This window comes from Piliocolobus tephrosceles, chromosome 7, assembly GCF_002776525.5.
Source record: "Piliocolobus tephrosceles isolate RC106 chromosome 7, ASM277652v3, whole genome shotgun sequence".
Lineage (NCBI taxonomy): Eukaryota > Metazoa > Chordata > Mammalia > Primates > Cercopithecidae > Piliocolobus > Piliocolobus tephrosceles.
Window position 1 is genome coordinate 270308 of NC_045440.1, and position 27221 is coordinate 297528.

Below are 27221 nucleotides of genomic sequence, written 5' to 3' on the forward strand. Positions count from 1 at the left end.
GGGTGTGGCAGCCTCGCGGAGGGCCCGGCCCGGGTGTGGCAGCCTCGCGGAGGGCCCGGCCCGGGTGTGGCAGCCTCGCGGAGGGCCCGGCCCGGGTGTGGCAGCCTCGTGCAGTGGGACTCGTTCCTACAGGCCTTTGGGGCTGTGGAGGCCATCTCTGACCGGATCTGCATCCACACCAATGCGCACGTCAGCGTGGAGGTGTCGGCGGAGGACCTGCTCACCTGCTGTGGCATCATGTGTGGAGACGGGTGAGTCAGGCTGTGCTTCCACAGCGGGTTTAGTGCTGAGAGACCCTGGGCCCCGGCTTCTCAGTGCAGGGGACTTTGAGGATTTCTGGGACTCCTGCCAGTCAGAAGTGTTTCAGGGAGACTCCGGGAGTCTGGCAGGCAGGGCCCGGCATGGCTGCTGCTTCCTGGGAGGTGCCTGAACCAAGGCTGGCCCGGCAGAACTGTCGGAGGGGTGGTGTCCCAGCAGAACAGACAGTCTCAGAAGATGTGGTGGAATGTCTGACCCCTGGCCTGGTGTGTGTCATCGCATGTTCCTTTTTCCTGCTTGCGGAAGCACTCTGGGGCATTTCCTTATGCGCAGTTAAGGAGGATGGAGCCACCGTAACAGCAAGGTGGTGGCACAGAACTTCCCAGCCCAGCCTCGCCTTGGTTCTGCAGTAGTGGTGTTCGCCCGCAGCTGCAGATCCGAAACACCTGAGCGCTTCAAACATGTGCCTGGGCCTCTCCCCAAACTAGTTAAATGAGAATCACTAGCGATTCTCATTTCAGAGAACTGTGGTTCTCTCCTAAGAACCACCAATTGGTGGTTTTTCGTAAGTGCCTCAGGGAAGTTTAGTGTCTGCTCAGTGGAGAATCACTGTTCTGCCTGGAAGGACATGAACAGGAGAGCCTCCTGCCTCCTCCAGGATCTTTGTGGGCAGGGGTGGGGCTGGGGGTTATTTCCTGCAAGCTGTGCTCATCTAGGAAGCGTCCCTCGGAGGGTCTGGTGTCTGGGAGGGCTGCTGCACCACTTGCTGAAGGTGGGGGCGGGTCCACGAGTGACCTCGGGCACTTGGGTGGCACGCAGTGGCCTGGAGAGCAGCTAGTGCTGCCTTGGGAGGTTTTCACGAGAGGCTGTCTTTTCAGCTGTAACGGCGGCTATCCTGCTGGAGCTTGGAACTTCTGGACGAGAAAAGGCCTGGTTTCTGGTGGCCTCTATGACTCCCACGTAGGTGAGTGTCTCCCCTCGGCCCCTTTCCGGCCAGATGGATTGTTTAAGCAGTTAACCATCGTGGCTTTATTTGCCTTTATAAAGTGGAGGTTGAGACAGAGGGCCGGGTGAAAGGTGCGAGCAGGTGCACAGGCCTCTGGCAGGACCTGGCTGGCATCCACGCTGCAGGCCTCGCGCCAGGTCTGCCTGTCCCAGCGGGGCTTCTTGGTGGGGGCTGTAGGTTGACTCCGCTTTCTCCCGGGTCCCATCAGGGTGCAGACCGTACTCCATCCCTCCCTGTGAGCACCACGTCAACGGCTCCCGGCCCCCGTGCACGGGTGAGGGTGATACCCCCAAGTGTAGCAAGATCTGCGAGCCTGGCTACAGCCCAGCCTACAAACAGGACAAGCACTACGGTAAGGGGCCTGGCCACGGCTGTGTGAGGCTGGGGAGCTGCTGCATCCTTCCCTACGCTGCAGGGAGGAGGTCGGGGCTGAGAAGCCTTGGGCTCCAGGAACCCCAGGATAGGGAAGGAAAGGGAAACGATGCCGTCTTGCCAGGGGAAGCAGCACACTCCGCACTTGCTGTGTGTTCCACGCTGAACTCAGCCTCAGCCTCAGCCCTCCCAAGCTGGAAGGGACCAAAGCCCTCATTTGACAAGGGAGTGGCATGTCCTGGAGCCCTGGGGCATCCTGGCCTCCTCCAGGGCCGCATGCTCACTGTTCCCTTCTCCCACTTCTGAGCTTCCAGCCCCACCCCCGTCCTTAGTCCTTACTCCCTCAGGGGAGCCTTCCTCGAGCTCCCCTGGCTGGGCAAGTCCCCTTAGACGCACAGTCTTCCCCTGGAGGCCACCAGAAATCAGTGACTGGCTGATGGTGGCACAGCACCAGGCACTGTCACCGCCCTCCCCAACCGCCAGCTCGGTTTATTTTCCAGGATACAATTCCTACAGTGTCTCCAATAGCGAGAAGGACATCATGGCCGAGATCTACAAAAACGGCCCCGTGGAGGGAGCGTTCTCTGTGTATTCAGACTTCCTGCTGTACAAGTCAGGTGCGTGCTGATCACAGTGGAGGCTCATGCTGACCCTCCAGGGCAGGGGAGCCCAGGGGGGCCAATAGGACTTGACTGGGGTAGGCAGGCAAGGGGCTGGGGAAGAGGCCGTGAGGGGCCTCCTGCGCAGGCTCAGTCCTCTGTGGACCAGGCTGGCCCCTCACAGTCTGTCTCTCCACCTGCTGTGCCACCACACAGAGAATTCCGGAGGCCTCTCCCAGGCCCTCTGGGCTAGTCCTTCCCGTCCCTTAGAGTCCAGCTCACGTGTGTTTCCTGTGGGAGCCCCTCCCTCCCTGGCGGCTGACCATGCCTGCCCTCGCCCTCGTGGCTTGGCATTGCTTTACCAGCACGTTCCCGTTACAACGGCAGGCCTTTCGTGTCTGCACTGGGTGGCACGTTTTCTTCATCTTTGTCTTTGCAAAGGCCTGGATCATGCCTCACACCAGTGGATGAACACACAGGGAGGACCTTGCCCTGGGCAGTGCTGTAGGGACTCGAACCAAGGAATGTGGACAGTCCCCATCCCCAAGTCCTGTCTTAGAAATCCCTTGCTCCAGATGAACAGTCTTTGCTGACCGTATCGATCTCATTAATATTTTGCTAGATGGGAAACTCCAAAGCTCTCAGCTCTTATAAAACAAGTTTGACAAGGGAAGATGACTCTGGCAAGAAAAAATGACTGTAAAGATGGTAGTTCTTAGCAGTCCTTGCCCATATTATTAAAAGATGCGTTTCCACTTTGATGGTGATTTCCCTACCACAGGAGAGCCTGGTTGGGCAGCCCTGAGCCCCTTAGCCGGTATCTTTCCCATCAGCTAGCACTGGCTGCCACCAGCCCGCCTTCTCCCTCACCTCTCCAGGGCATACCTGCAGCAGCTGTTAAAACTCTTTAAGCCGTGTAACCCTTTTGAGAAACCCTTACTTACATGGAATCCCAGTATACAGAACAGATGAATCTGTCATCTAACATCAAATGTTTTACAAACTAGAATGTATTAGAAATTCTATTTTTTAAGACAACCAACAAGCACGTTTTGTAGGAATCTATTTTAATATTTACTCAACAGGTTTGAGTGTGTTGGGCCTTCAGAAACATATTTAATATTCCCCAGTGTTGTAACCCCGGAGTCTTCTGATGGAGCAGCAGGGTCCCTCTGGAAGCTGTTTCTCCTGCCCAGAGGGTGACCAGCGGAGTGGCGGGGGGTACTGTGGGGTGCGGGCTAGTGGGCTGGTCTCGGTCTCAGCCGGTTCTTTTCAGGAGTGTACCAACACGTCACCGGAGAGATGATGGGCGGCCATGCCATCCGCATCCTGGGCTGGGGAGTGGAGAATGGCACACCGTACTGGCTGGTTGCCAACTCCTGGAACACTGACTGGGGTGACAATGGTGAGTGGCGGCCCCCTCCTGTCGAGAACAGGGAATTGTGAGCCACACACAGTGCCCGTCTCGGCTTTCTCTGTTCTACCTGCTGCACAGCCTCAAACCCTGGACCTAAGGCCAGGCTGTGAGCTCCTCCTATGTGCCAGGCACCCAGGAGTTTCCTTTTGCTACAAGGGCAGACTCTGAGCAGCTTCAGAGCCCACGCCTGCCACAGTTCCCACAGCATCGAGCCAGATGCTGCGATGGGGTCGGTGACCGGGCAGGGTTGTCAGCGGAGGTGTGCCCCACGGCTGCCTCCAGAAGCCTCATGGTGCTGAGGGCTGTGCCACTGGGCAAACAGCAGGAGCTGCCAGGGATTGGTGACTTACTCCCAGGTCTTTTAGGGATGAGTCTGAATATATTGATTGACCCTTGTCACACTTTAAAAGCGCCTTACTTTTTATTCCCAGGCTTCTTTAAAATCCTCAGAGGACAGGATCACTGTGGAATCGAATCAGAAGTGGTGGCTGGAATCCCACGCACCGATCAGTACTGGGAAGAGATCTAATCTGCTGTGGGCCTGTCCTGCCAGCCTGGGGGAGTTTTCCCTGAATACAGTCAGGGACGGGGTTAGAAATGCCTTTTATTCTTTGAGTTCACGTAAGATACAAGTTTTAGACAGGGCTTGAAGGACTGGATTGGCCAAACCTCACATCAGCCATCAGAGCTGTCTTCCAAGGAGACACATCCCAAATCCTGGCTACATCGCAGCCTGTGGTTACAGTGCAGACAGTAGGCCATGGGAGCCACTGCTGCCAGCAGAGAGCGTCCTCCCCTGTAGACCAGCGCCACAGGGAGTGCCTGCTGCCCCAGCTGACTGTGGCCCCCTCCCCGATCCATCCATCTCCAGGGAGCAAGACAGAGACCCAGGAATGGAAAGCGGAGTTCCTAACAGGATGAAAGTCCCCCCATTAGTTGCCCCCAGTACCTCTAAGCAAGTAGCTTTCCACATTTGCTACAAGATCAGAGGAGAGATGGTGTTGGGAGCCCTTTGGAGAACGCCACATTCTCCCAGACCCCCTGCATCTATCGAGTTTGCAATGTCACAACCTCTCTGAACTTGTGCTCAGCATGATTCTTTTTTAATAGAAGTCTTCTCTTTTGTGCACTCTGCGAATCACGTGGGTGAGTGAGTCGAACAGCTGGGAGCACCTGTGCTAGTTTTACAGCTTGCCTCCGATGCTGCGGCTCAAAACGAAACCAAGTGGTGATGACTTGTTTCTGACCCACTGATCTCTACTACCACAAGGAAACTAGTTTAGGAGAAACCAGCTTTTACTGTTTTTTAAGAATTACTGCTTCACCCTGTCAAGTTAACAAGGAATGCCTGTGCCAATAAAAGGTTTCTCCTTCAACTTGACTCTGATGGGATCTCAGAGCTCATTTGTCACTGCCTATAGACTTGTGGCTGCTGTCTATCCTCATCCCTGCAGAGAATAATTACGTCCTGGAACTGCATGTTCTTGTGACTCTTGGGACCTCATCTTAACTTCTCGCTGTCCCAGCCATGTTTTCGACCATGGCATCCCTCCTAGTTCCCCGTCATCCTCATCAACCTTCTCTGTCAGTCCTTGGTAAGCTTGCCCTTGCTTAAGAACTGACAACACAGCTGTGCTCTATTTTTTTGTTGTTGAGACAGAATCTCTCTGTCACCCAGGCTGGAGTGCAGTGGCGCCATCTTGGCTCACTGCAACCTGCGGCCTCCTAGGTTCAAGCGATTCTCCTGCTTCAGCCTCCCGAGTAGCTGGGATTACAGGCACTTACCACCATGCCTGGCTACTTTTTGTATTTTTAAGTAGATATGATACTTCACCATGTTGGCCAGGCTTGTTTCAAACTCCTGGCCTCAGGTGGTCCACCTGCCTCAGCCTCCCAAAGTGTTGGGATTACAGGCGTGAGCCACCGTGCCTGGCCTCTCTTTTTTATCAGCCACAAATCCAGCAGCAGCCTGAGGATTCAGCTCATAAAATAGGCCTGGTGTCTTGGTGATCTCACATAACCAAGATGCCATCCCGTGGAGAGCCACATCTCCCTGGATGCCCTCCAGTCTTGGTTTGGGCTGGCGTCAGAGCCTGTATACAGTATTTTGAATTTGTATGCCACTGGTTTGCATTGCTGGTCAAGAACTCGAGTGCTTTTCATAGCCCTGGTTTAGAATCATGTTACAGCAGTTCCTGGTGTAGAGGAAACTAGAAGACCCCGCAATCATTCCACTGCCCTGCCAAGGTACACCTCAGTACTCCCCTTCCCAACTGAGGTTGTGTGGGGCTAGCTCTTTCCAGAAGCACTGAAGTTTGGTTTCTGATGTGACTCAGAAGTTAGGAACCAGAAGCTGCATCAAATAAGCTCTGAAAATCTGAGGAGCATTGTAGGAAAGGTTACGCTCATCATGGCACTTAAGAGATGCTTAACAAAGGTTACCAAAGCCACAATTCATAAACACTCACTCATCCGGTTTCAACTAGAGTATATTCATAACCTCAATAAAGATTTACCTGCTCCCAAACTGAGTTGAATCATTCCACGCGCACTGTCTCCCTCACCTCCATCGTATCCCCACCTGCAGCTCCCTCCCTGCCTCTGCATGGAGCCAGCGGGGATGGGCTAGTGACAGAAGGAATTGTGGGGCATCTCGACATCGGCTTAAGGCTTTGTTAGAAACACCTGCCTTGCAGTGTTTGTGACTGGGACAGAGCTCAGTGCTTTAATGCACCTCAGATCACCCCAATGATCATCACTGTCACCTCAGTTGAGTCGTTTCTCCTGGATTCTTGTCCAAGTGACATGACAGGTAGAGGTGACAATGCCTTTTCAGTCTTGACCTAGACTCTCCGGAGAGTCACTCCAGAACAGAAATTAGAGTCTAGGTAGGCAGTCCAACCTTTGCCTTTTAAAAAAACTTTTTTGAGATGGAGTCTCACTCTGTCACCCAGGCTGGAGTGCAGTGGCGTGCTCTTGGCTCACTGCAACCTCCGCCTCCTGGGTTCAAGCGATTCTCCTGCCTCAGCCTCCCGAGTAGCTGGGATTACAGGCACCCACCACCACACCTGGCTAATTTTTGTAGTTTTAGTAGACAGGGTTTTGCCATGTTGGCCAGGCTGGTCTCGAACTGACTTCAAGTGATCCACTTGCCTTGGCCTCCCAAAGTGCTAGAATTATAGGCGTGAGCTACCATGCCCGGCTGCCACTCTTTAAAGAAAGCAGTAATTTGCCCTCTTTAATGTGCCTCAGCCATGCTCAAGTGGTCCACAGACCAGGAGCACGGCCGTCACCTGAGAGCCTGTTAGGAAATGCGCTCCTCAGAGTGTGAGAAGGCCGGACCTCTGAACCAGCATTTGCATCTCCCAAGACCCCAGGTGTTTCCCAGGTACATTGAAGCTCAGAATGCCTTTCCAACTGCTCCCTGATTAGAAAACTGCCTGAGTATTTGGAAATGCAAGCTCTCGGGCGCCCCACCAGACCTACTGTGTCAGTCTTTTGGTCCTAGCAATCAGGCAATTCTGATATAAAGTCTGAGAACCACAGCCTTAGAACTCTCTTTCCAAAACTGCTAATAACCTAGAATGCTTGTTAACATGCTTGACTCGCCCTCTTCCTCCTATACACACCCAAGCCCCTGGGAAATGGCTCAGTAGACGGAAGAAGGGACCCTCCCCGCACTTGGCCACAGGCATCCAGAAGTTCCCATATGCAGAAGTCAAACTCTTGTTCCCAACCATTGTCATTGTTTATGGTCCTAGATTCAGACAGGTCAGAGGCTCCTCTGAGGAAAACTTAAAATATTCCACCGTTAGGTAGGATCCAAGTAGACTGTATGCCAGAGATGCTATAAAATTATATCAGAAGTGGGGAGTAGCCGGGTGCGGTGGCTCAAGCCTGTAATCCCAGCACTTTGGGAGGCCGAGACGGGCGGATCACGAGGTCAGGAGATTGAGACCATCCTGGCTAACACGGTGAAACCCCGTCTCTACTAAAAATACAAAAAAAACTAGCCGGGCGAGGTGGCGGCGCCTGTAGTCCCAGCTACTCGGGAGGCTGAGGCAGGAGAATGGCGTGAACCCGGGAGGCGGAGCTTGCAGTGAGCTGAGATCCGGCCACTGCACTCCAGCCCGGGCGACAGAGCTAGACTCCATCCCAAAAAAAAAAAAAAAAAAAAAAAGAAGTGGGGAGTAGAGGGTAGTGTTTAAGCTAGAGTTAGCAAACGGAAATACAAGATGGCCAGCTACTTTCGAATTTTCGAATACACAGGCTTTTTTTTTTTTTTTTGAGACAGTCTTACTGTCACCCAGGCTGGAGTGCAATGGCGTGATCTCGGCTCACTGCAACCTCTGCCTCCTGGTTTCAAGCAATTCTTGTGCCTTGTCCTCCCGAGTAGCTGGGGCTACAGGCATGTTCCAAGCCCGGCTAATTTTGGTATTTTTAGTAGAGACGGGGTTTCACCATGTTGGCCAGGCTGGTCTTGAACTCCTGACCTCAGGTCATCCGCCCCCCTCGGCCCCTCAAAGTGCTGGGATTACAGGCGTGAGCCACTGCACCCAGCCATGCAAGCAATTGTTTTAGTCTAAACATGTCCCATGCAATATTTAGAGTGTAATTCTAAAAAATAAGGCTGTTGCCCGGGTACGGTGGTTCACACCTGTAATCCCAGCACTTTGGGAGGCTGAGGTGGGCGGATCACCTGCGGTCAGGAGTTTGAGACCAGCCTGACCAACATGGCAAAATCCCATCTCTACTAAAAATACAAAAATTAGCTGGGCGTGGTGGCGTGTGCCTGTAGTCCCAGCTACTCTGGAGTCTGAGGCAGGAGAATCGCTTGAATCCAGGAGGCGGAGATTACATTGAGCTGAGATTGTGACGTTTATCTGAAATTCAAGTTTAACTGAGCATCCTGTGTTTTATGTTTTTCTTTTCTCTTTTCTTATATGATAGTTGATATTTTACACTTATATTGAGACAGGGTCTTGCTCTGTCATCCAGGCTGGAGGGCAGTGGCACAAACACAGCTCATTGCAGCCTCAACCTCTTGGGCTCAAGCGATCCTCCTGCCTCAGCCCCAACACCCTCCAAGTAGCTGGGACCACAGTGTGAGCCACTATGCCCAGCATCCCGTATTTTATCTGGCAACCTTAGTAGAGAAGATACTTAGAAGGAAAACAAATTTTCAAAGAGCTTCAGAATGGAATGAGAGCGAATACCTTTGTACAAGTCAGTGAGCAGAAAAACGTACATAGCTTTACAGATAGAAAAAACCTGAGATCACCCAAACCACACAGCTCAGGAAGTGGTCCCACAAGTAATGACCGCGTCAGGAGAGATTTCCGCAGGCCCCACTCAACCAAAGCTCTTTCCAGCAGGTTGTTCAGACTCACCTCAACTTTGGCAGAACTAAATCTTAGATTTCAACACGCAGATTTGTAACAACCTACCTTGAAATCTCAAACCAAGTTTTGAGGCTTTAATTCCTTGGAAAATACTGCTGCGTCTAGCTCAGCTGTCCCCAAGCTTTTTGGCACCAGGGACCGGTTTCATAAAGGCAATTTTCCTAAGGACAGAGGGCGGGGAATGGTTTTGGGATGAAACTGCCACCTCAGGTCATCAGGGATTAGATTCTCGGATCCCTCACACGCGCAGCCACGCAGCCCGGATCCCTCACACGCGCAGCCACGCAGCCCGGATCCCTCACACGCGCAGCCACGCAGCCCGGATCCCTCACACGCGCAGCCACGCAGCCCGGTTCCCTCACACGCGCAGCCACGCAGCCCAGATCCCTCACACGCGCAGCCACGCAGCCCGGATCCCTCACACGCGCAGCCACACATGAGAATCTAATGTGGAGTGGAGCTCAGGTGGTCATGTTCACTTACCCGCCGCTCACCTCCTGCTGTGACGCCCGGTTCCTAACAGGTCACGGAACAGTAGGTTTAGTGCCGGTCCTAGGCCTGGCGGTTAGGGACCCTGGTCTGGCTGTATTCCAAATTATCTTGGCTGCTGACAAATGTGTCCAGGGCTAAGCCTCAAATGAACCAATTAACTGAGGTCTCCCTGGATCCAAACTAATTTTGGTGTCAGTGGTCACAGCAAAAGCGTGTTTACAACAACGCAAATCCAACACTGCGCTGGAAACAACTCGAATTCAACGATTAAACCACCATCCACGGTGGGCTACAGAAGAGCAGACTATATACTATGAGTACCTGTAGCATTAATGGCTTCTAGAAAGTACTGAACGCCCTAGTACACCGCTTCTCAACTCGAGGGTCCACAGGCCTCCTTGACGCACTGAGCGCCTCAGTGAGAGCACATCACAAGCTCTGCCGCACTAGGGTAGAGAGGAAGGTAAAACCCCAAGCAGCAGAAGTACTGTTCTGCTCCCAAGCCAATCACCTGAAGACAGCTTTTGCCTTTCTTAAGACTTGAATATATAAACTGGTAACTTTAAAAAAGAAAAACTGCTGGGGGAAAGAAATAACCTTAATTTTTTTTTTTTTTGGTACAATTTTTTAAAGATGGAGTCTCACTCCGTCGCCCAGGCTGGAGTGCAGTAGCGCGATCTCAGCTCATCGCAAGCTCTGCCTCCCAGGTTCAAGCCATTCTCCTGCCTCAGCCTCCCCAGTAGCTGGGACTACAGGGGCCTGCCACCACACCCAGCTAATTTTTTTTTTTATTTTTAGTAGCGATAGGGTTTCACCATGTTACCCAGGATGGTCTCGATCTTCTGACCTCAAGTGATCCGCCTGCCTCGGCCTCCCAAAGTGCTGGGATTACAGGCATGAGCCACCAGGCTGGGCCATCAACTCCATTCTTGAGCTCCATCTTTTCCACAGTCAGGCAGGCTTCCAAGTGAACTGAATTTGACAAATGCAGAGCAATTAAATTCTTTATTATAAAAATCTCAAAAATGTCCACCTTAACTGAAGGCCAATCTTCTGAAATGGGGTCAAAGGCAATCCTGCTGTTTCTCTCTGAAAGCTAAACTCCTTTACGATAATAGGAGAACACCCAGAATTTTATTCCCAGCCTTCGTGTGCAAAAGGCAGTTTGCATTCTTAGGAAACACCTAAGTGTCACCTAAACCATAAATATTTCCACCTACTCCATTCAACCCAATTAAAGAAAACAAAACGATGAGAAAAATAGGAACTCAACAGAAAGAAATTTCACATCATTTTCTACTATTGTGAACATTCAAAGGTTGCTTCAAATTAAATACTTTTAATTATCATTCTAGCCAGGATCACACTAAATAGGATCTCATGACAGTCACATACACAGCCATTTCACCTCAACTGTGGCACCGAATGCTCTGCCGTGAGTCACAAGAAGCACAGCGATCATCACCCACAAGGACAGGTTGCTGGGGTGAAGCGCCCTTTGCTTTCATGTTTATATTCTTCTCAACTGCATCTCACTTTCCTAAAGGCCCCGGCCACACAGTTCTTTTAGGGATTAAAGTAGGAGGAAAAAAATAAAGAGAAGCCAACATCCATCCTTAAAGAAAAAAAGTAAATCCATTTTATGGTGAGCTTCACCCACGGACAAATTTGGGATCAGTGTTCTCCAGTCTGAACATAGTCTTCTGTGACCTGGGAGAGTGTGGTCAGGTACTGCCAGCTCAGGGCAGCCAAGAGCATGACAAACGACAGGTAGATGGGGGAGTAGTGGCTTCGGGAGATCAGCTGACAGTTGGGAAGATTCTGCGTCCGGATGGTGGAGATGATCTGCCTTGTTTTACTAGAAGATGGGTCTGAGTCAGGGATTCTATGATAAATCTGTTAAAGACACAGGAAAAAATGGTAAGTGCTATGTGCTTCACATTTTCCGTGGCTCCTTACAACCCTCCACCGGTAGGTAGTTTATGCCTATTTTACCAGTGAGGAAAGGGAGGCTCAGAGAACATGAAAGTAACTTACCCAAAGCCACCCCAATGATAAGGTGGGGATGTCAGCCCCAGCCTACTCATCGCAAAGCCTGTCTTCCTGAGCAAACGGGAAGCACAGGTGTGCATACTGCACCCCGGAGGCCCTCAAGAGCAGCGGCTGAGCCACACTGATCTTCACATCCCCAGCACCTCACAGTGTCCTTCCAGGAGATAAGTAAGGTGAATAAATGAAGAGAAATCTTGGTTGTGACGGTCCCCGGTAATACAATTAGTGGCAAAACGTTTGAGTCCTTTGATGATCACTTCTAATATATAGGCATGACAGCACAGCCAGAAGCTGCAGTCACTGGCCCTCAGACGTGCCCTTACCTAAAACAGAGCCGCTAAGGCCAAAGGGACCGTCTAGATGCTTGGTTGCTAGCCCAAGCCCCACTTCCCATTTACCTGAAGGCACACAGTAGGTTTTTGCAAACTCAATTATTCAGGTCTTAAAAACCTACCAGTCTCAGTCAAGGAGTTACATCTGCTTGCCAAGGACAGGTTGTGGCAGACTTTTCATCTACATGCCTGGCATATAGTTGAAGCAAAAGAAATACTTGAGGGGTTTGAGAAAGGGCCTCACTCTGCCCAGGCTGGAGTGCAGTGGTGCCATCTCAGCTCACTGCAACCGCCACCTCCTGAGTTGAAGCGATTCTCATGTCTCAGGCTCCCAAACAGCTGGGATTACAAGTGTGCGCGCCACCACGCCTGGCTAAATGTTGTATTTTCAGTAGAGACGGGGTTTCACCATATCGGCCAGGCTCGTCTCGAACTCCGGACCTCAAGTGATCTGCCTGCCTCGGCCTCCCAAAGTGCTGGGATTCCAGGTGTGAGCCACAGTGCCGGGCCTGACGATTAAACGGCAGAGGCTCCTGTAAGTGCTTACTGGACTGAAATAAGCTCTTGTGCAATGCTGTGCTACAGGAGCTCCTCTGTGAGTCCATGTGGTACTTCCAGGTCTCAGCACTTCTACTTACAACAACAGAATATGGAATCAGCTTGATAATCATTTAAAACTCTCATCTATGAACATCTAAACTCCCATTAAAGCAAAAACAGCACTTGGCAAAAAACAAAAAGGCAGATTCTGATTTGACAGGTTTGGGTGGGGGCTGATGTCTAACGGGCTCCCAGGTGATTCCCAGCGGCTGCTGGCTGGGGACCATCCTTGAGCAGCAAGGCACCTGGGGTCCAAAGAGCCTGATGGTGCTCTGACTTAACCACAGGAGGGCACAGGAAGTGTGCAGAGACACGAACAAGATTCTCCCTGCCAAGGAATCGCTTTGGCAGAGAGGGGAATGGGGGTTTCTGGCCGTTTGGCTGAGCATTTATTTATATCCCAAAATAGCAGGTTGATCTTCTCCCCAACTGACAGGCGTCCAGGCTGGTTTAAAGCGGCGGCTGCTCCGGGGTGGGGTGAGGGCCCTGCAGAGCGTGGCCACCTGCTTGGGAAGGCATGGGGCTGCACTCCCACGTCCTCGCTAAGCACTGGAGATGCATCAAGAGGGCCTCTGGCAAGTCCCTTCCAGGTGCTCGCTCGCTACAACACTGAGTCCAGAGATCCCACAGAATCAGCAGTTCCTCCTTTCTTACTGCGAAGGCCAGACTCGGTCCGCGAGGAGAAATAGGATCAGTGTTAATGTCTGCACACCAGCAAGAGGCCAGACGACTTGTGGCTTCATACAAAATGTTTTCATTTAAAACTTTACTTGTAAAATGTCCTTACTGCTGAAACTAAAACCATTAACAGGTTCTACGGCTTAAGACTTAGAAATCTTCAGAGATTTTTCTAAATCAAATCAACTTAAATATTAATATTAACATTTCTCCCCAAATGCCTTGAGTTTTACTAGGATAACTTTAAACAAAACAACTGATGCCCTAAGCCAGAGGTCAGCAAACTTCTTATTCAAGGGCCAAAAAATATTTTTAGCTTTACAAGTCATCCCCGTTGCAGCTCCTCAACTCGGCCATTACATTGCAAAAGCAGCCACAGAAGATATAGAAGCAAATGGGTGTGGCTGTATTCAGATAAACTTTATTCACAAAAACAGGGCTCGGCCAACTGTAGGTTGTCCACCCTTACCCTCAAACTATGAATTACCACTAGGATTTAATTCCAATAGTTAAGGAAAAATCAAATACATCTGAATTTTAATACAGTAATGGAATTGGCCACAAAATGTTTAAAAACCGGTTTCTCTCGGGCGTGGTGGCTTGCGTCTGTAATCCCAGCACTTTGGGAGGCCGAGACGGGCGGATCACAAGGTCAGGAGATCGAGACCATCCTGGCTAACGCGGTGAAACCCCGTCTCTACTAAAAATACAAAAAAAGAAAAAAATTAGCGGGGCGAGGTGGCGGGCGCCTGTAGTCCCAGCTACTCTGGAGCCTGAGGCAGGAGAATGGCGGGAACCCGGGAGGCGGAGCTTGCAGTGAGCTGAGATCCGGCCACTGCACTCCAGCCTGGGCCACAGAGCGGGACTCCGTCTCAAAAACAAAAAAACAAAAAAACTGGTTTCTAAAACTAGTGATCAGAATAAAACTGCAAAACCGAAACACTCTGAACTTACTACATAAAATGTTTCTGATTTATATAAAATGAGGAAATGGTGCTTCATATGGCAGGATTCCATTTAGAAAGGGTAGTTGCACCCCTTAGAATTGGGGTTAACATCATGGATTCTGACGTCAGACAGACCTGGGTTCAAATGATCACTGCAGCCATGAGGCTGGGGCTCCAGTTTCCCTGAGATTACTCCTATCCACCTACTCAGTCACTACCCCAGGCACATAGCTCAAAATAAGTCCTGGCTACATGGCAAACTGGAGCGTCTCCTTGGTAGCAACTGTTTTGGTCAGTGGCTGAATACTTTCATCTAGTGACTATAAAATTTTAGGATTTTTAAAAGCGATTTGGTCTTCTCTTAGACTTCTATAGGTGCCTCTGATAGAAGTTTTGGACATCAGCATTTCTATGGCAGACAGAAGGTAGGGAGGAAATATAAGGACAATATGCAACATGCAAGAGAAATCAGAAATAGCTATTTTGTAGAATTCTATTTAGATGAAAAGACTGTTGCAAACCATATTCCTGTAAAGGCGTAACAAGGGGACTAGAAGGATGTACAAAACCGTGGACAATGGTAACCTCTGGGGAGGGAGCTCAGGCAAAGGAAAAATGATGAGGGTAGTGTATGTTTTCATAAAGTCTATAGTGTTTCAATCTCACAAGATCACACCTGAGGATCACAGCATCATCCTGGGCCTCTACTCACCAGAGGCCAGTAGCATCCGATTCCTGTCCGCTTGTGGGAGGGGAGCAAATCCCCTCCACTGACAAACCACTGCTCTAGGGTCTAGACATTACTAGACATTACAGAGACTTCTGGTCTCTAAGAAGTAATTTTTTTTTGAGACAAAGTCTCACTCTATCACCCAGGCTAGCGTGCAATGATGAGATAACACAGCTCACTGTAGCCTCGGCCTCCCAGGCTCAAGTGATCCACCTGCCTCAGCCTCCTGAGTCAGCTGGGATCACAGGCGTGTACTACCATGATCAGCTAATTTTTAAATTATTTGTAGAAATGGGGTCTTGCTATGTCACCCAGGCTGGTCTTAAATTCCTGGCCTCAAGTGATCCTCCCACCTTGGTCTCCCAAAGCGCTGAGATTTCAGGAGTGAGATACTGTGCCTGGCCAGAAATAAATTTTCTGAACCTAGTCAGGTATTACAGATTTGACCTGAGAAGGTATGTTTTCTTTTTATAGGATGCTTTTGGTATTTGAAATGAAATTTTCCAAAGAAAATTTAGGAAATAATTGCAACTGGATGGCTTATCCTTGGCCTAAATTCCCTACTGTGATTTTTCAACTGAGGCCTGTGGTATAATGAAAGCGCCCGACTGGGTGTCAGGACACATGGACGGGAGCCAGAGACCCACTCAGTCGCGTCCTGCATCAGCACAGACAAGCTTCAACCTCACATGCCTCACCATCAGCAAGAAGCTTGGTTGGCCTCCTGCACCATCTTGCAGCTTGAAATCTATGATTGTACTCAGGGGCTCCATCCTACAGTCTTGCTCCATTTATCTCCTCTCGCCAGGGTACTACACAGCAGTGAGCAATCTGCTCAACTCCTGTGCATAGATTTGTTTCCTAACAAAGGATATCAACTCCTGTCTCTTTAGGCCATAGGAGAGTGAGTTGTTAGGATCATCTAATATCCAAACATGTTTAAACAGTGACATTACTAAATCATAAAAGTAGCTACAAATTATCCAAGTAGTTAAATAAAAACCCACCTCTTCCATATACTGATATATGATGGCTTTGACAGCTGGCATATTGGTGGCATCCATCATCAGGGTCACCGCTTGCCCTTTCCGAATCTTCACTGCCCCTTTGAACACCTGCTGGTTATTGTAACAGGCAGCCAAAGTGGCAATGGCCATCACCTACAGAGAGCAAGAAGAGAGGGGAAAAAAGAAGAGATAGTGTTGTAAGCTATCATTATCACAAAAAGGTAAGAAAACCTTCTGTCGAATGGGCAATTGCTAACTGCTAATGAACTAAGATGTAATTAATCAAGAAAAAATACCCACAAAGAAAGTATGCCAAGATTTTTACCTTCCTGACTACTGCCTTTCTCAACAACACACAGAATTAAGCAATCTAAAACAATTCTACAGTTTAGCCACAAAAGTTCCATTTTATTTGGAAAAAGCAAACACAAGTAAATCCAACATTTTCCATGCTAGAGCAATGGATTATTAGATCTGAAATACCTATTTCAAAATAATATATGGAAAGAAATTTCTGTTTTACTTGTTTTTCTATTTTCCTACAACAAACATAATCATTACATATTTAAAACTAATGCCCGGGGAGAACAACAGAAGGGGATTAATTTCCTGTGCTCAAAGATAAACTACTTCTAGGTAAATTGAAACATGAGACAAGGATATAGATTTTACTTTCAACCACCATTCCAAGTTGGTCATTAGAACAAGATCAAACCAAGTTCCCAAATCAGTTAAATGCTATTACTTTCTTCACTTATTTGCAGTAGTATCTGAAATACTTGGTAAAGGCAACTAAAAAGTGTACGGTCCTAGCATACCGAGGGACTAGGTCTACAGGACCAGGTTCTTGTTATCCTGGGTCTAGGAAAAGGACAGCAATAATTAGATGCGTAATGAAGACTTTGTAATGATAACAGCCTCACCCATGTTTTGCCCAGCACTCCCCATAAATCTAGGCCAAACACCTTGACTTAGCTGAGGATAAGAACCTAACTAGTTTAGAACAGCTGTGGAAAAGAGTAAATCCAGAAAGAAGGTTCTGAAAAGGAGCAGGCTTAACCTCAAGGCTGAGCTGAGTTTGGTGGCAGGAAGCAAAGCGGGGTGCTATGAAACCCCCAGCACAATCAACTGGAGCCATCATCTTTTTAAGGAATCATAGCCTTGAATACAGCACAGCAAAATCCACCCTTACGTCCACCCCACTCCCTTTAGCCCCATATCCACCCGAGGAGTCCCATTCCCTACCTGCGGAATAGCACAGAAGTTAAACACACTCTGGTTTCTGAGTCTCGAAAGGTAGGTGATGACATCTGGGATGTGGTGCAGGGCATTGGTTATAAGTTCATTCAGGCACTGCACGGCCAAGTCAATGTTCTCCGGCTTGGCAAAATCCCCTAACTTCTTAACATACCTGCTCCAAACCTAGACAGATAAGAAGATTAAGGAACAGGTCAGCATGTGCATAGGGGAGAATTTACAAACAATATTAAAGGATCTTTGTGCATAAGAACTATGACACAGGCTGGGCGCGGTGGTTCACGCCTGTAATCCCAGCACTTTGGGAGGCTGAGGAGGGTGGATCATGAGGTCAGGAGTTCAAGACTAGGCTGGCCAAGGTGGTGAAACCCTGTCTCTACTAAAAATACAAAAATTTGCTGGGTGCGGTGGCAAAAAAAAATAAAACGATGATATACAGTAAAGTCTCTCTTAGCTGCACACTCATTTTTCACCAAGATCAAGTTTGTTTTAAGCTCCATGCAATAGCTATTTCTGACTACCAGTAAGGATCCATTTGCAACCTAGGAGTGAGTTAAGTATTGGAGAGCATGTCCTTGGGGACAATTAGTGCGACGCTGCAGTACTTGGACGAATTCAGTCTAAAGAGGCTCCTGTCAGAGCTGTCGGTCTACTTCTGAAAAAAATAACCTGATATACAAAAATAGTTATAATTGTACTGTAGACTAAACATTAAACGTTCTCAAGATGGCCAGGCCTCTAAATAATGACTAATATTATATTCCTACTCTGGTAAGAATGCTGCTGAAAGCCATACCTGGGAAACGAGCTGAGTCTATCCTCTAAGTGTATTACCTCCCTGGATCCTGATAATTAGAAAGTAAAATTAAACCCTCAGTTCTAACAGTGGGATTTGGATTGATGATTTTTAATGATATTATTTAGAGGATTCTCTGAAGCTAGCAAAAGTTCTGGAAAGATAGCGGTGATGGTTATATAAAATCATTAATGTACTTAATGCCACTGAATGATACACTTAAAAATAGTTAAAATGGCAAATTCTCTATTATGTACATTATAAATAAGAAAATCTTAAGTATCTATACATACAGTTAAAAAGAGATAACAAGAAGTGTTGGTGAGGATGTGGAGAAACTGGAACTCTCACACTGCCAACGGGAATGTAAAATGGTGGGGCCACCTTGGAAAAGAGTCTGGCAGCTCCTCACAAGGTTCGAGCTGCTGTATGAACCAGCCATTCCACTTCTCAGTATAGACCCAAAAGGAAAACACACATCCACACAAAACCTTATATGCAAATGTACACAGTACTATTCACCATAGCCAAAAAAATGGAAAGAACCCAAATATCCTTCAACTGATGAATGGATAGATGTGGTCTGTCCACACAGTGGAATAATACTGGGCAATAAAAAGGAATAAAGCACTGATGCAATGCCCCAGCATGGAAGAGCCCTGAAAACACACTAGCAAGCCAGGCACAGTGGCTCAAGCCTGTAATCCCAGCACTTTGGGAGGCCGAGACGGGCGGATCACGAGGTCAGGAGATCGAGACCATCCTGGCTAACCTGGTGAAACCCCGTCTCTACTAAAAACTACAAAAAACTAGCCGGGTGAGGTGGCGGGCGCCTGTAGTCCCAGCTACCCGGGAGGCTGAGGCAGGAGAATGGCTAAACCCGGGAGGCGGAGCTTGCAGTGAGCTGAGATCCGGCCACAGCACTCCAGCCTGGGTGACAGAGTGAGACTCCATCTCAAAAAAACAAAAACAAACAAAAAAAACACACTAGCAAAAGAAGCCAATCACCTAGGACCAAATTTGGCACGATTCAACTACTATGAAATGTCCAGAACCTTTATTAAGCATTCTGTGCTAGAAGTTCATCTCATTTTATTCACACCACCACACTGCGGTAGAAATAATTCTATTTTACAGATAAAGGAAGTGAATGAGAGGAGCAGGGTTCCGCGCCCATGTGTGCAGGATGGTGTGGCTCATGCTCATGAATCACACGCCCGTGGTTGATGTTCTGTCTGGGAGACAATGGAACAGTGGTCAGGTGCTGGCGGAGGAGCCAGGAGACTGAGACTCCACTTCCAAGGCAGCCACTGCCTCACTGTGCATCCCCGGACAAACCCCTTCCCTTCTCGGAGCCCTGTTGTCAGCAAAAGATGGGTAGGCAAGAGTGGTTTCTCAACCCTGGCTGCACACAAGTCACCTAGGAAACTTAAAAGGCCGTGGCCGAGCTCTGGGTAGTGTTTTTGTTTCTGTTTTTTAGAGACAAGGGTCTTGCTCTGTCACCCAGGCTGCTAGAATGCAGTGGTGTGATCATGGTTCACTGCAGCCTTGAACTCCTGGGCTCAGGAAATCCTCCTGCCTCAGTATCTCAAGGAGCTAGAACTATACGGGCATGCCACTACGCCCAGCTAATTTTCAAATTTTTTTTTTTTAATGGAGTCTCGCTCTGTCACCCAGGCTGGAGTGCAGCGGTGCAACCTTAGCTCACTGCAACCTCTGCCTCCTGGGTTTGAGCGATTCTCCTGCATCAGCCTCCCAAGTAGCTGGCACTCCAGGCATATGCCACTACGCTTGGCTAATTTTTGTAATTTTAGTAGAGACGGAGTTTTGCCATCTTGGCCAGCCTGGTCTCAAGCGCCTGAACTCAAGTGATCCACTCACCGGGGCCTCTCAAAGTGCTGGGATTATAGGCGGGCAGTTACTGCGCCTGGCCAGTTTTTACCTTTTTTTTTTTTTTCTTTTTTTTAATAAAGACAGGGTCTCACTACGTTGTCCAGGCTGTTCTTGATATCCTGGCTTCAGTGATGTTCCCGCCTTGGCCTCCCAGTGTGGAGATTTCAGGCGTGAGCCACCGCACCCGGCCCCCGGGGTAGTTTAAATGTGAATTTTTCTTAGGAGTAAGACTCAGCATCTTTTCAGATTTTTCATAATCATCTGCATGTCTCTTCCTGTGAACAATCTGTTCTTATCTCCTTGCCCATTTTTCTGGGGGGCAGCTGGTCTTTTTCTTAACTTTTAGAAGTTCTTTTTATATTAGGAATATGAACCCTTTATCTGCTCTGTGAGTTGCAAACATTGTTTCCCCCTTTGTCACTTGTTTTCCTGAGACGGTTTCACTCTGCCACCTGGGCTGGCGTGCGGTGGTGTGATCCTAACTCACCACAACCCTGAGCTCCTCGGCTCAAGGGATCCTTGTGCCTCAGCCGCCTGAATAGCTAGGAATACAGGTACACGCCACCATGCCCAGTTAATTTTTTAAATTTAGTTTTTTCTACTTTCTTTTTTATTTTTGCTCTCTTTCAGCAGAATCATTTTCAAACAATTTTTGGTAGAGATGGTGTCTTGCTGTGTTGCTCAGGCTGGTCTTGAACTCCTGGCCTCAGCACTGGGATTACAAGTATGAGACGCCTCACTCGTCTTTTTAAAAATTTAAAGTACTTGGCTGCAGGAAACAATTTTATGGAAAGCAAAAGGTAAATGCTGGAATAAATTCAGGAAACAGTCGTAACATTTTCTAGTTTCCTTCTGAACAAAATCAGTATCAAAACTTTTCCGTTCCCTGTCCATGTTTTAATTAAGTTAAAGATCGACCCTTGTCTCTTATTACAGACATCTGGAGTGTTTTGTCTACCTGGCATCCTTTTCCCCTTCTTGCGGCAGAATTCTTTCTTTGGGGGAAATCCATTCTGTGTGTACTGTGTAGACATAATCCAGGTGAGGCCGGAGAACTCAGCTGCAGAGCAACTGATTCAGGGCTGGGCAGAAGAACCAAGCCCTTCCTCTTTTTTTGAGATGGAGTCTCACTCTGTCACCCAGGCTGGAGTGCAGTGGTGCGATCTGAGCTCACTGCAATCTCTGCTTCCTGGCGACTCTCCTGCCTCAGCCTCCCGGGTAGCTGGGATTACAGGTGTACACCACCACACCTGGCTAATTTTTGTATTTTTTAAATTTTTTTTTTTTTTTTTTTTTTTGAGACGGAGTCTCGCTCTGTCACCCAGGCTGGAGTGCAGTGGCGCAATCTCGGCTCACTGCAATCTCTGCCTCCCGGGTTTACGCCATTCTCCTGCCTCAGCCTCCCGAGTAGCTGGGACTACAGGCGCCCACCATCTCGCCCAGCTAGTTTTTTGTATTTTTTAGTAGAGACGGGGTTTCACTGTGTAGGCCAGGATGGTCTCGATCTCCTGACCTCGTGATCCACCCATCTCGGCCTCCCAAAGTGCTGAGATTACAGGCTTGAGCCACCGCGCCCGGCCAATTTTTGTATTTTTTAGTAAAGACGGGGTTTCACCATGTTGGCCAGGCTGGTCTCGAATTGCTGACCTCAGGTGATCCGCCCACCTTGGCCTCCTGAAGTGTTGGGATTACAGGCGTGAGCCACTGCTCTGGGCTGAACAAAGCCCTTCCTAAGAACTTTTTGTTAAGCTGGTGCACATGGATTGTTATCATATCCACCACCTGGAGAAAGACTGTCTGAAAGATAGCAAGGACAGCAAGGCTTGAATACACTGATTTCAACATGTAAATCCAGGGATTCAGCCAGTCTACCTGAAGCAAACTCATCTCAAACTATCCTATTTTCCACATCCTCTTATGTTGCCTGGGGGAGGTCTGACTTGTGTTTCTGTCACTCCCAACCTCAAGAGTTAAATGATTTTTCAGAGAATGTCTAAAATTTCTTTCCCCCAAAATATCCTGAATCTGTTACCTCTTGAGGCCAAAACTCTCTTCCTTCTTGCTGGTCTTCCAGATAGTCACGAATGATGTTTGTTTTCTGCAGAAACAGGCCCATAGAGTTGGCACGTTCCGTATCTTCACCAACTAAGGGGTCTTCGAACTCTGAAGCCGAGAAGAGACGGGAAAGGCCAATTCCTACCAGCCCAGCGACATGGTGGCAGTACTGCAAGAGACAATTTTTAAAGTACTTTAATAATGGAATTTTTATTGAAAGGGACACACTAGACATCATTAGCTCCAAAAAAGCAGGTTCAAAACAGAATGGGTAAGAATGCATTTTGATTTTAAAATACAAATATACATACCAGAATTTTAAAAAAACATCCAAGAAGGATGTGCTCATAAGATTTAACAGCGGTCTCTGGCTGATGGGAATCTGATGTTTTTATTTTTTACCTTATTTTCTAAATTTCTACAATGCACATGTACTGCTACTATAATAAAAGGCTATTGAAAAAAACTAGTCTAGTAAACATTTTTTATTTTATTTTATTATTTTTTTTAAAAGATAGAGTCTCGTATGTTGCCCACGTTAGACTCAAACTCCTGGGCTCAAGCAGTCTTTCTGCCACAGCTTCCCAAATAGCTGGCATTGTAGGCAAACACCACTGTGTCTAGCCTTACCTTACAATAAACTTTTTTTTTTTTTTTTAGATCAAGTCTCACTTTGTCACCTGGGCTGGAGTGCAGCGGCACAATCTCAACTCACTGCAACCTCTGCCTTCTAGGTTCAAGTGATTCTCCTGCCTCAGCCTCCTGAGTAGCTGGGATTTATAGGCGTCCACCACCACGTCCAGCGAATTTTTGTATTTTTAGTAGAGATGGGGTTTCACCATGTTGGCCATGCTGGTCTTGAACTCCTGACCTCAACTGATCTGCCCGCCTTGGCCTCCCAAAGTGCTGGGATTACAGGCCCAAAACACTGCACCTTGCTTAGCTTTACAATAAACTTTTTGATACATAAAATTGTGAGAGAAGGCAACGATGAAAGATGGAATATTCTGGCTAACAGAAATTAAGACAATACTAAGTATAGTTGAATCTTTTTTTGACCAACCTGAAAACATTTGAAGATCTGCAGGCCCTCAGAATCACCATTATATGAAAGAACAAATAACTATCATGTGTTCTTGACACTGTTTTAAGAACTTTGCACGTTCAATCCTCACAAACATTTATCAGGTACATAGCACTATGATCTCCATTTCAGATGAGGAAACTGAGGCACAAAGTTAATTAACTTGCCCAACATTGCCCATCTGAGAAAAAAAAAATTAGCCAGGCACGGTGGCACATGCCAGTGGTCCCAGTTACTCAGGAGGCTGAAGTAGGGGGATCACTTGAACCCAGGAAGGTGGGGCTGCCATGTTTGTGGCAGGGGCTAAGGGTTCAAAACTAGGTAGTCTGACTTAAGTGTCAGGCTTTAACAACTTTGCTAAAACTTCCCCCTTTTTTTTCTTTTTAATTTTTATTTTAGAGATAGCGTAACTTTCCCTCTCTCAAAATGAGACTTCAGTAAAGGCAAGTCTTAATTGTCAAATACTTTTTTTCCAAGACACCAATTTGTTAAAAGCTATCCTCCTCTGAAAAGGGTATTCTAAGACAACTTAACACAACATTCACATACAATAATTGTCTATTAGTTAACTTAAGAAGAGAAAAGTAAAGAAGGTAAGCTCTGGAGTGTCATTAGGAAGGGTAAAAGTTAGGCAATGACCAAAGTTCACACTTGTAATCCCAGAATTTTGGGAGGCTGTGGAGAGGGCACTGCTTGAGCCCAGGAGTTTCAGACCAAGCCTGGCTAACAAAGCAAGACCCTATCTCTGTAAAAAATTTTAAAAGGCTGACTGTGGTGGCTCACACCTGGGGGGCCAAGGCAGGTGGATCGCTTGAGTCCAGGAGCTCAAGACCAGCCTGGGCAACATGATGAAAACCTGTCTCTACCAAAAAATTACAAAAATTAGCCAGGCGTGGTGGTGTGCACCGATAGTCCCAGCTAATCGGGAGGCGGAGGTGAGAGGACTGCTTGAGCGCAGAAGGTCGAGGCTGCAGTCAGCCTTGATCATGCCACTGCACTCCAGCCTGAGCGACAGAGCAAGACCCTGTCTCAAAAACAATAAAAATTAAAATAGATTAGCCAGGCACAGTAGCAACATGCCTGTGGTCCCAGTTACTCACGAGGCTGAGGCAAGGAAGACTGCTTGAGCCAGGGAGGTCAAGGCTGCCTTGTTTGTGCCACTGGATTCCAGTTTAGGTGACAGAGTGAGACCCTGTCTCAAAAAAAAAAAGTCGTCTCTGACTGAAAGTAATACAAGGCCAGAGACTAATCAGGGGCACAACGAACAGGCGAAGAGAAAGCACTTGAAATTTGTTCTAGGAGAAAAGTAACATGAAAAAAGTAACAGTTTGCTGAAATTACGTGTAAATAAATTAGCTTTGGGTAGCTATACAAAATCTTAAAAAGAATTACTAGAAATTTTAAAAAATCATTAGTATATCTATAGTACTATCCAAAAATACATTTTAAGATAATAGTTCTTTTGGTAGAAATACTCGTAAAATGGAGACGTATATAATTCATCTTCCTCCAAAGTTGAAGAAAAAAAATAACTCCTTAAAATATTTGGCTGGGTGCAGTAGTAGCTCATGCCTGTAATCCCAACATTTGGGAGGCTGGAGTGGGAGGACTGTTTGATGCCAGGAGTTTGAGACTAGCCTGGGCAACATGGCAAAACCCTCTCTCTACAAAAAAAAAAATACAAAAATTAGCCTGGTATGGTGGCACGCACCTGTAGTTACAGCTACTTAGGAGACTGAGGTAGGAGGATCATTTGAGCCCAGGAGGTTGAGGCTGCAGTGAGCTGTGATCACACCACTACACACCAGCCTGGATGACAGAGCAAGACCCTGTCTCAAAAAAATTCAGTTTTATCTGATCAGAACTTCTATTCAACAACCTATAATTAAGTTTCCTGAATAAATCTGCGCAACAGAAAATGAAGTTACTATCATAACCAGAGCTGGTTCTTGGCTATAAGTTTTAACTTCAACTTTATTTTCTTTCAGATGGGGTCTTGCTCTGTCACCCAGGTTGGAGTGCAGTGGCACAATCATGGCTCACTGCAACCTTGAACTCTCAGGCTCAAGCAATCCTCCCACACCTCAGCCTCCAGAGGAGCTGTGACCACAGGCACATGCCACCAACGCCCTGCTAATTTTTTAATTTTTTGAGAGATGAGGTCTCGCTATGTTGCTTAGGCTTGTGTCGAACTCCTGGGCTCAAATGATCCTCTCACCTTAGCTTCCCAAAGGGCTGAGATTACAGGTAACCCACAGTGCCCGGCTAACTTCACCTTAAATGCAGAAATTGATTTCTAGCACTCATTATATGCTGTTAACTCAGGAAGCACAAACCAGCAGTTCCAAAGATATTGCTGTCATGTTTTGAGGTTTGAAAAATTAAGAGGCCCAAGACCTTAGACCCACTAACTTGGTGACTATGTAGCAGCATCTCTTTGGAAATCCTAATTTAAGCACTGTTAAAGCTATGAAATACATCAACACTTTAGATGTTTGAAATGTCTTTGACTGTTAAATTTGACTGGCTTTAAAATAATAAAATGTCTTTGCTTCCACAGAAGTGATAAGTCTCACAAACACCATTCCTATGAAAAATAGGCAAGACTCCTAACCCTACCTTATGTTTTGATGTGTAGTTTAATCTTCATGGTCAACTACATCCCTTTGTCTAGATAATCACTTCTCTCCAATCCCCTACTCCTAACCTGGCCAATATCCTACATAGCTGCTGGTTTGGAATCAACTCTGGAACAAAGCGTTTATGATGAGACATTCAACCTAAACAGATGACTTGTAAAACCAGAGGGCCTGGAACTAGTGAACAACTTTTCTTGTTCTGAGCTTCACTCTGAGGATTGCTAGCTGTGTCTAATACATCACACACAGACACTGTTTTACAAGACTAACCTTGTCCCACTCCTGTTCAGAGGTCACATGCTTATCCAAAAATTCTGCCATCCCAACTCCCATTCTCTGGCAAATGTCGGCAATCACCGTTTGGTATTTCTCAGCCAGATTTCTAAACTCGAGGGAGATCTGAAATAGAAACCATAAAAACACAGAAATCATGAAATATGTGCAGACATGGCACCAAAGATCACAAGGCAAACGATGGTGGAATTAATTATCACTCTGCAGTGGTTCATCTATAAGCCTAATTTGGGTCATACATGTTTTGTTTTTGTTTTTGTTTGAGATGGAGTCCCGCAATGTTGCCCGGGCTGGAGTGCAATGGCGCGATCTCAGCTCACTGCAAACTCCGCCTCTCGGGTTCAAATGATTCTCCTGCCTCAGCCTCCCGAGTAGCTGGGATTACAGGAATGCACCACCACGCCCAGCTAATTTTTGTACTTTTAGTAGAAATGGGATTTCACCATGCTGGCTAGGCTGGTCTCAAACTCCTGACCTCATGATCCACTAGCCTTGGCCTCCCAAACTGCTGGGATTACAGGTGTGAGCTACTGTGCCCAGCCTCATGTTTCTTATTATTCCATACATTTTATAAATATTATAATAGAAGGGTCTAAAAATGCTAACGTTTCTAGATTAAAAAGAAGATTCAAAGTCTCACTACACATTTCATCTTTCCAATGTAAAATGAGATGCTTCAACATAAAGTTGAGTATAAGAATTTTAGGGAGAACAGCTTGTTTAGACAAACCTCATTATGAGAAAGATTCATTTGTGCAAACATGGATCAAGCACTTCCTATGTAACAAGTACCATTCGAGGCACTGGGGATGTATATCACGGACACAAACAGAAACTCAGACCTGGAGCTGCTTCCAAGATGCCCAAATAGCAACAGCTCTGGTCTACAGCTCCCAGCAAGATCAACGCAGACACCGGGTGATTTCTGCATTTCCAACTGAGGTACCTGGTTCATCTCATTTGGAGTGGTTGGACAGTGGGTGTAGCCTATGGAGGGCGAGCCGAAGCAGGGCAGGGCATCGCCTCACCCGGGAAGCGCAAGGGGTCGGGGGATTTCCCTTTCCTAGCCAAGGAAAGCCGTGAGTGACCGTACCTGGAGGAACAGTACACCTCTACCCAAATACTGCACCTCGCCTTTCCCACAGTCTTCACAACTGGCACACCAGGTGATTCCCTCCAGTGCCTGGCTTGGCGGGTCCCATGCCCACGGAGCCTTGCTCGCTGCTAGCACAGCAGTCTGAGATCAAGTTGGGATGCTGGAGCTCAGCGAGGAGAGGCACATCTGCCATTGCTGAGGCTTGAGTAGGCAGT

General features: G+C 47.6%; 2 protein-coding genes across 6 annotated transcripts in view; one reads left to right on the forward strand and one right to left on the reverse strand.

Moving 5' to 3' along the window:
- CTSB (cathepsin B) overlaps nucleotides 1-5033 on the forward strand; it is a 10287-nt gene extending 5254 nt beyond the window's left edge. The window contains exons 4-9 of one of the 2 annotated variants that reach the window (XM_026457092.1): nucleotides 133-251; nucleotides 1137-1222; nucleotides 1473-1616; nucleotides 2137-2253; nucleotides 3512-3640; nucleotides 4084-5033. In XM_026457092.1, coding sequence (XP_026312877.1) covers nucleotides 133-251; nucleotides 1137-1222; nucleotides 1473-1616; nucleotides 2137-2253; nucleotides 3512-3640; nucleotides 4084-4181 — 693 coding nt within the window. In that variant the 3' untranslated portion in view covers nucleotides 4182-5033. The remainder of the gene's footprint in view (nucleotides 1-132; nucleotides 252-1136; nucleotides 1223-1472; nucleotides 1617-2136; nucleotides 2254-3511; nucleotides 3641-4083) is intronic. The other variant, XM_023225256.1, reaches the window with a different exon arrangement.
- A 5499-nt stretch (nucleotides 5034-10532) lies between these two features.
- FDFT1 (farnesyl-diphosphate farnesyltransferase 1) overlaps nucleotides 10533-27221 on the reverse strand; it is a 35006-nt gene continuing 18317 nt past the window's right edge. For all 4 annotated transcript variants that reach the window (XM_023225249.1, XM_023225248.3, XM_023225250.1 and 1 more), the window contains 5 exons: nucleotides 25887-26015; nucleotides 21871-22062; nucleotides 17138-17314; nucleotides 15893-16045; nucleotides 10533-11442 (listed from right to left, as the gene is read on the reverse strand). In XM_023225249.1, the coding sequence (XP_023081017.1) occupies nucleotides 11221-11442; nucleotides 15893-16045; nucleotides 17138-17314; nucleotides 21871-22062; nucleotides 25887-26015 (873 nt within the window). In that variant the 3' untranslated portion in view covers nucleotides 10533-11220. The remainder of the gene's footprint in view (nucleotides 11443-15892; nucleotides 16046-17137; nucleotides 17315-21870; nucleotides 22063-25886; nucleotides 26016-27221) is intronic.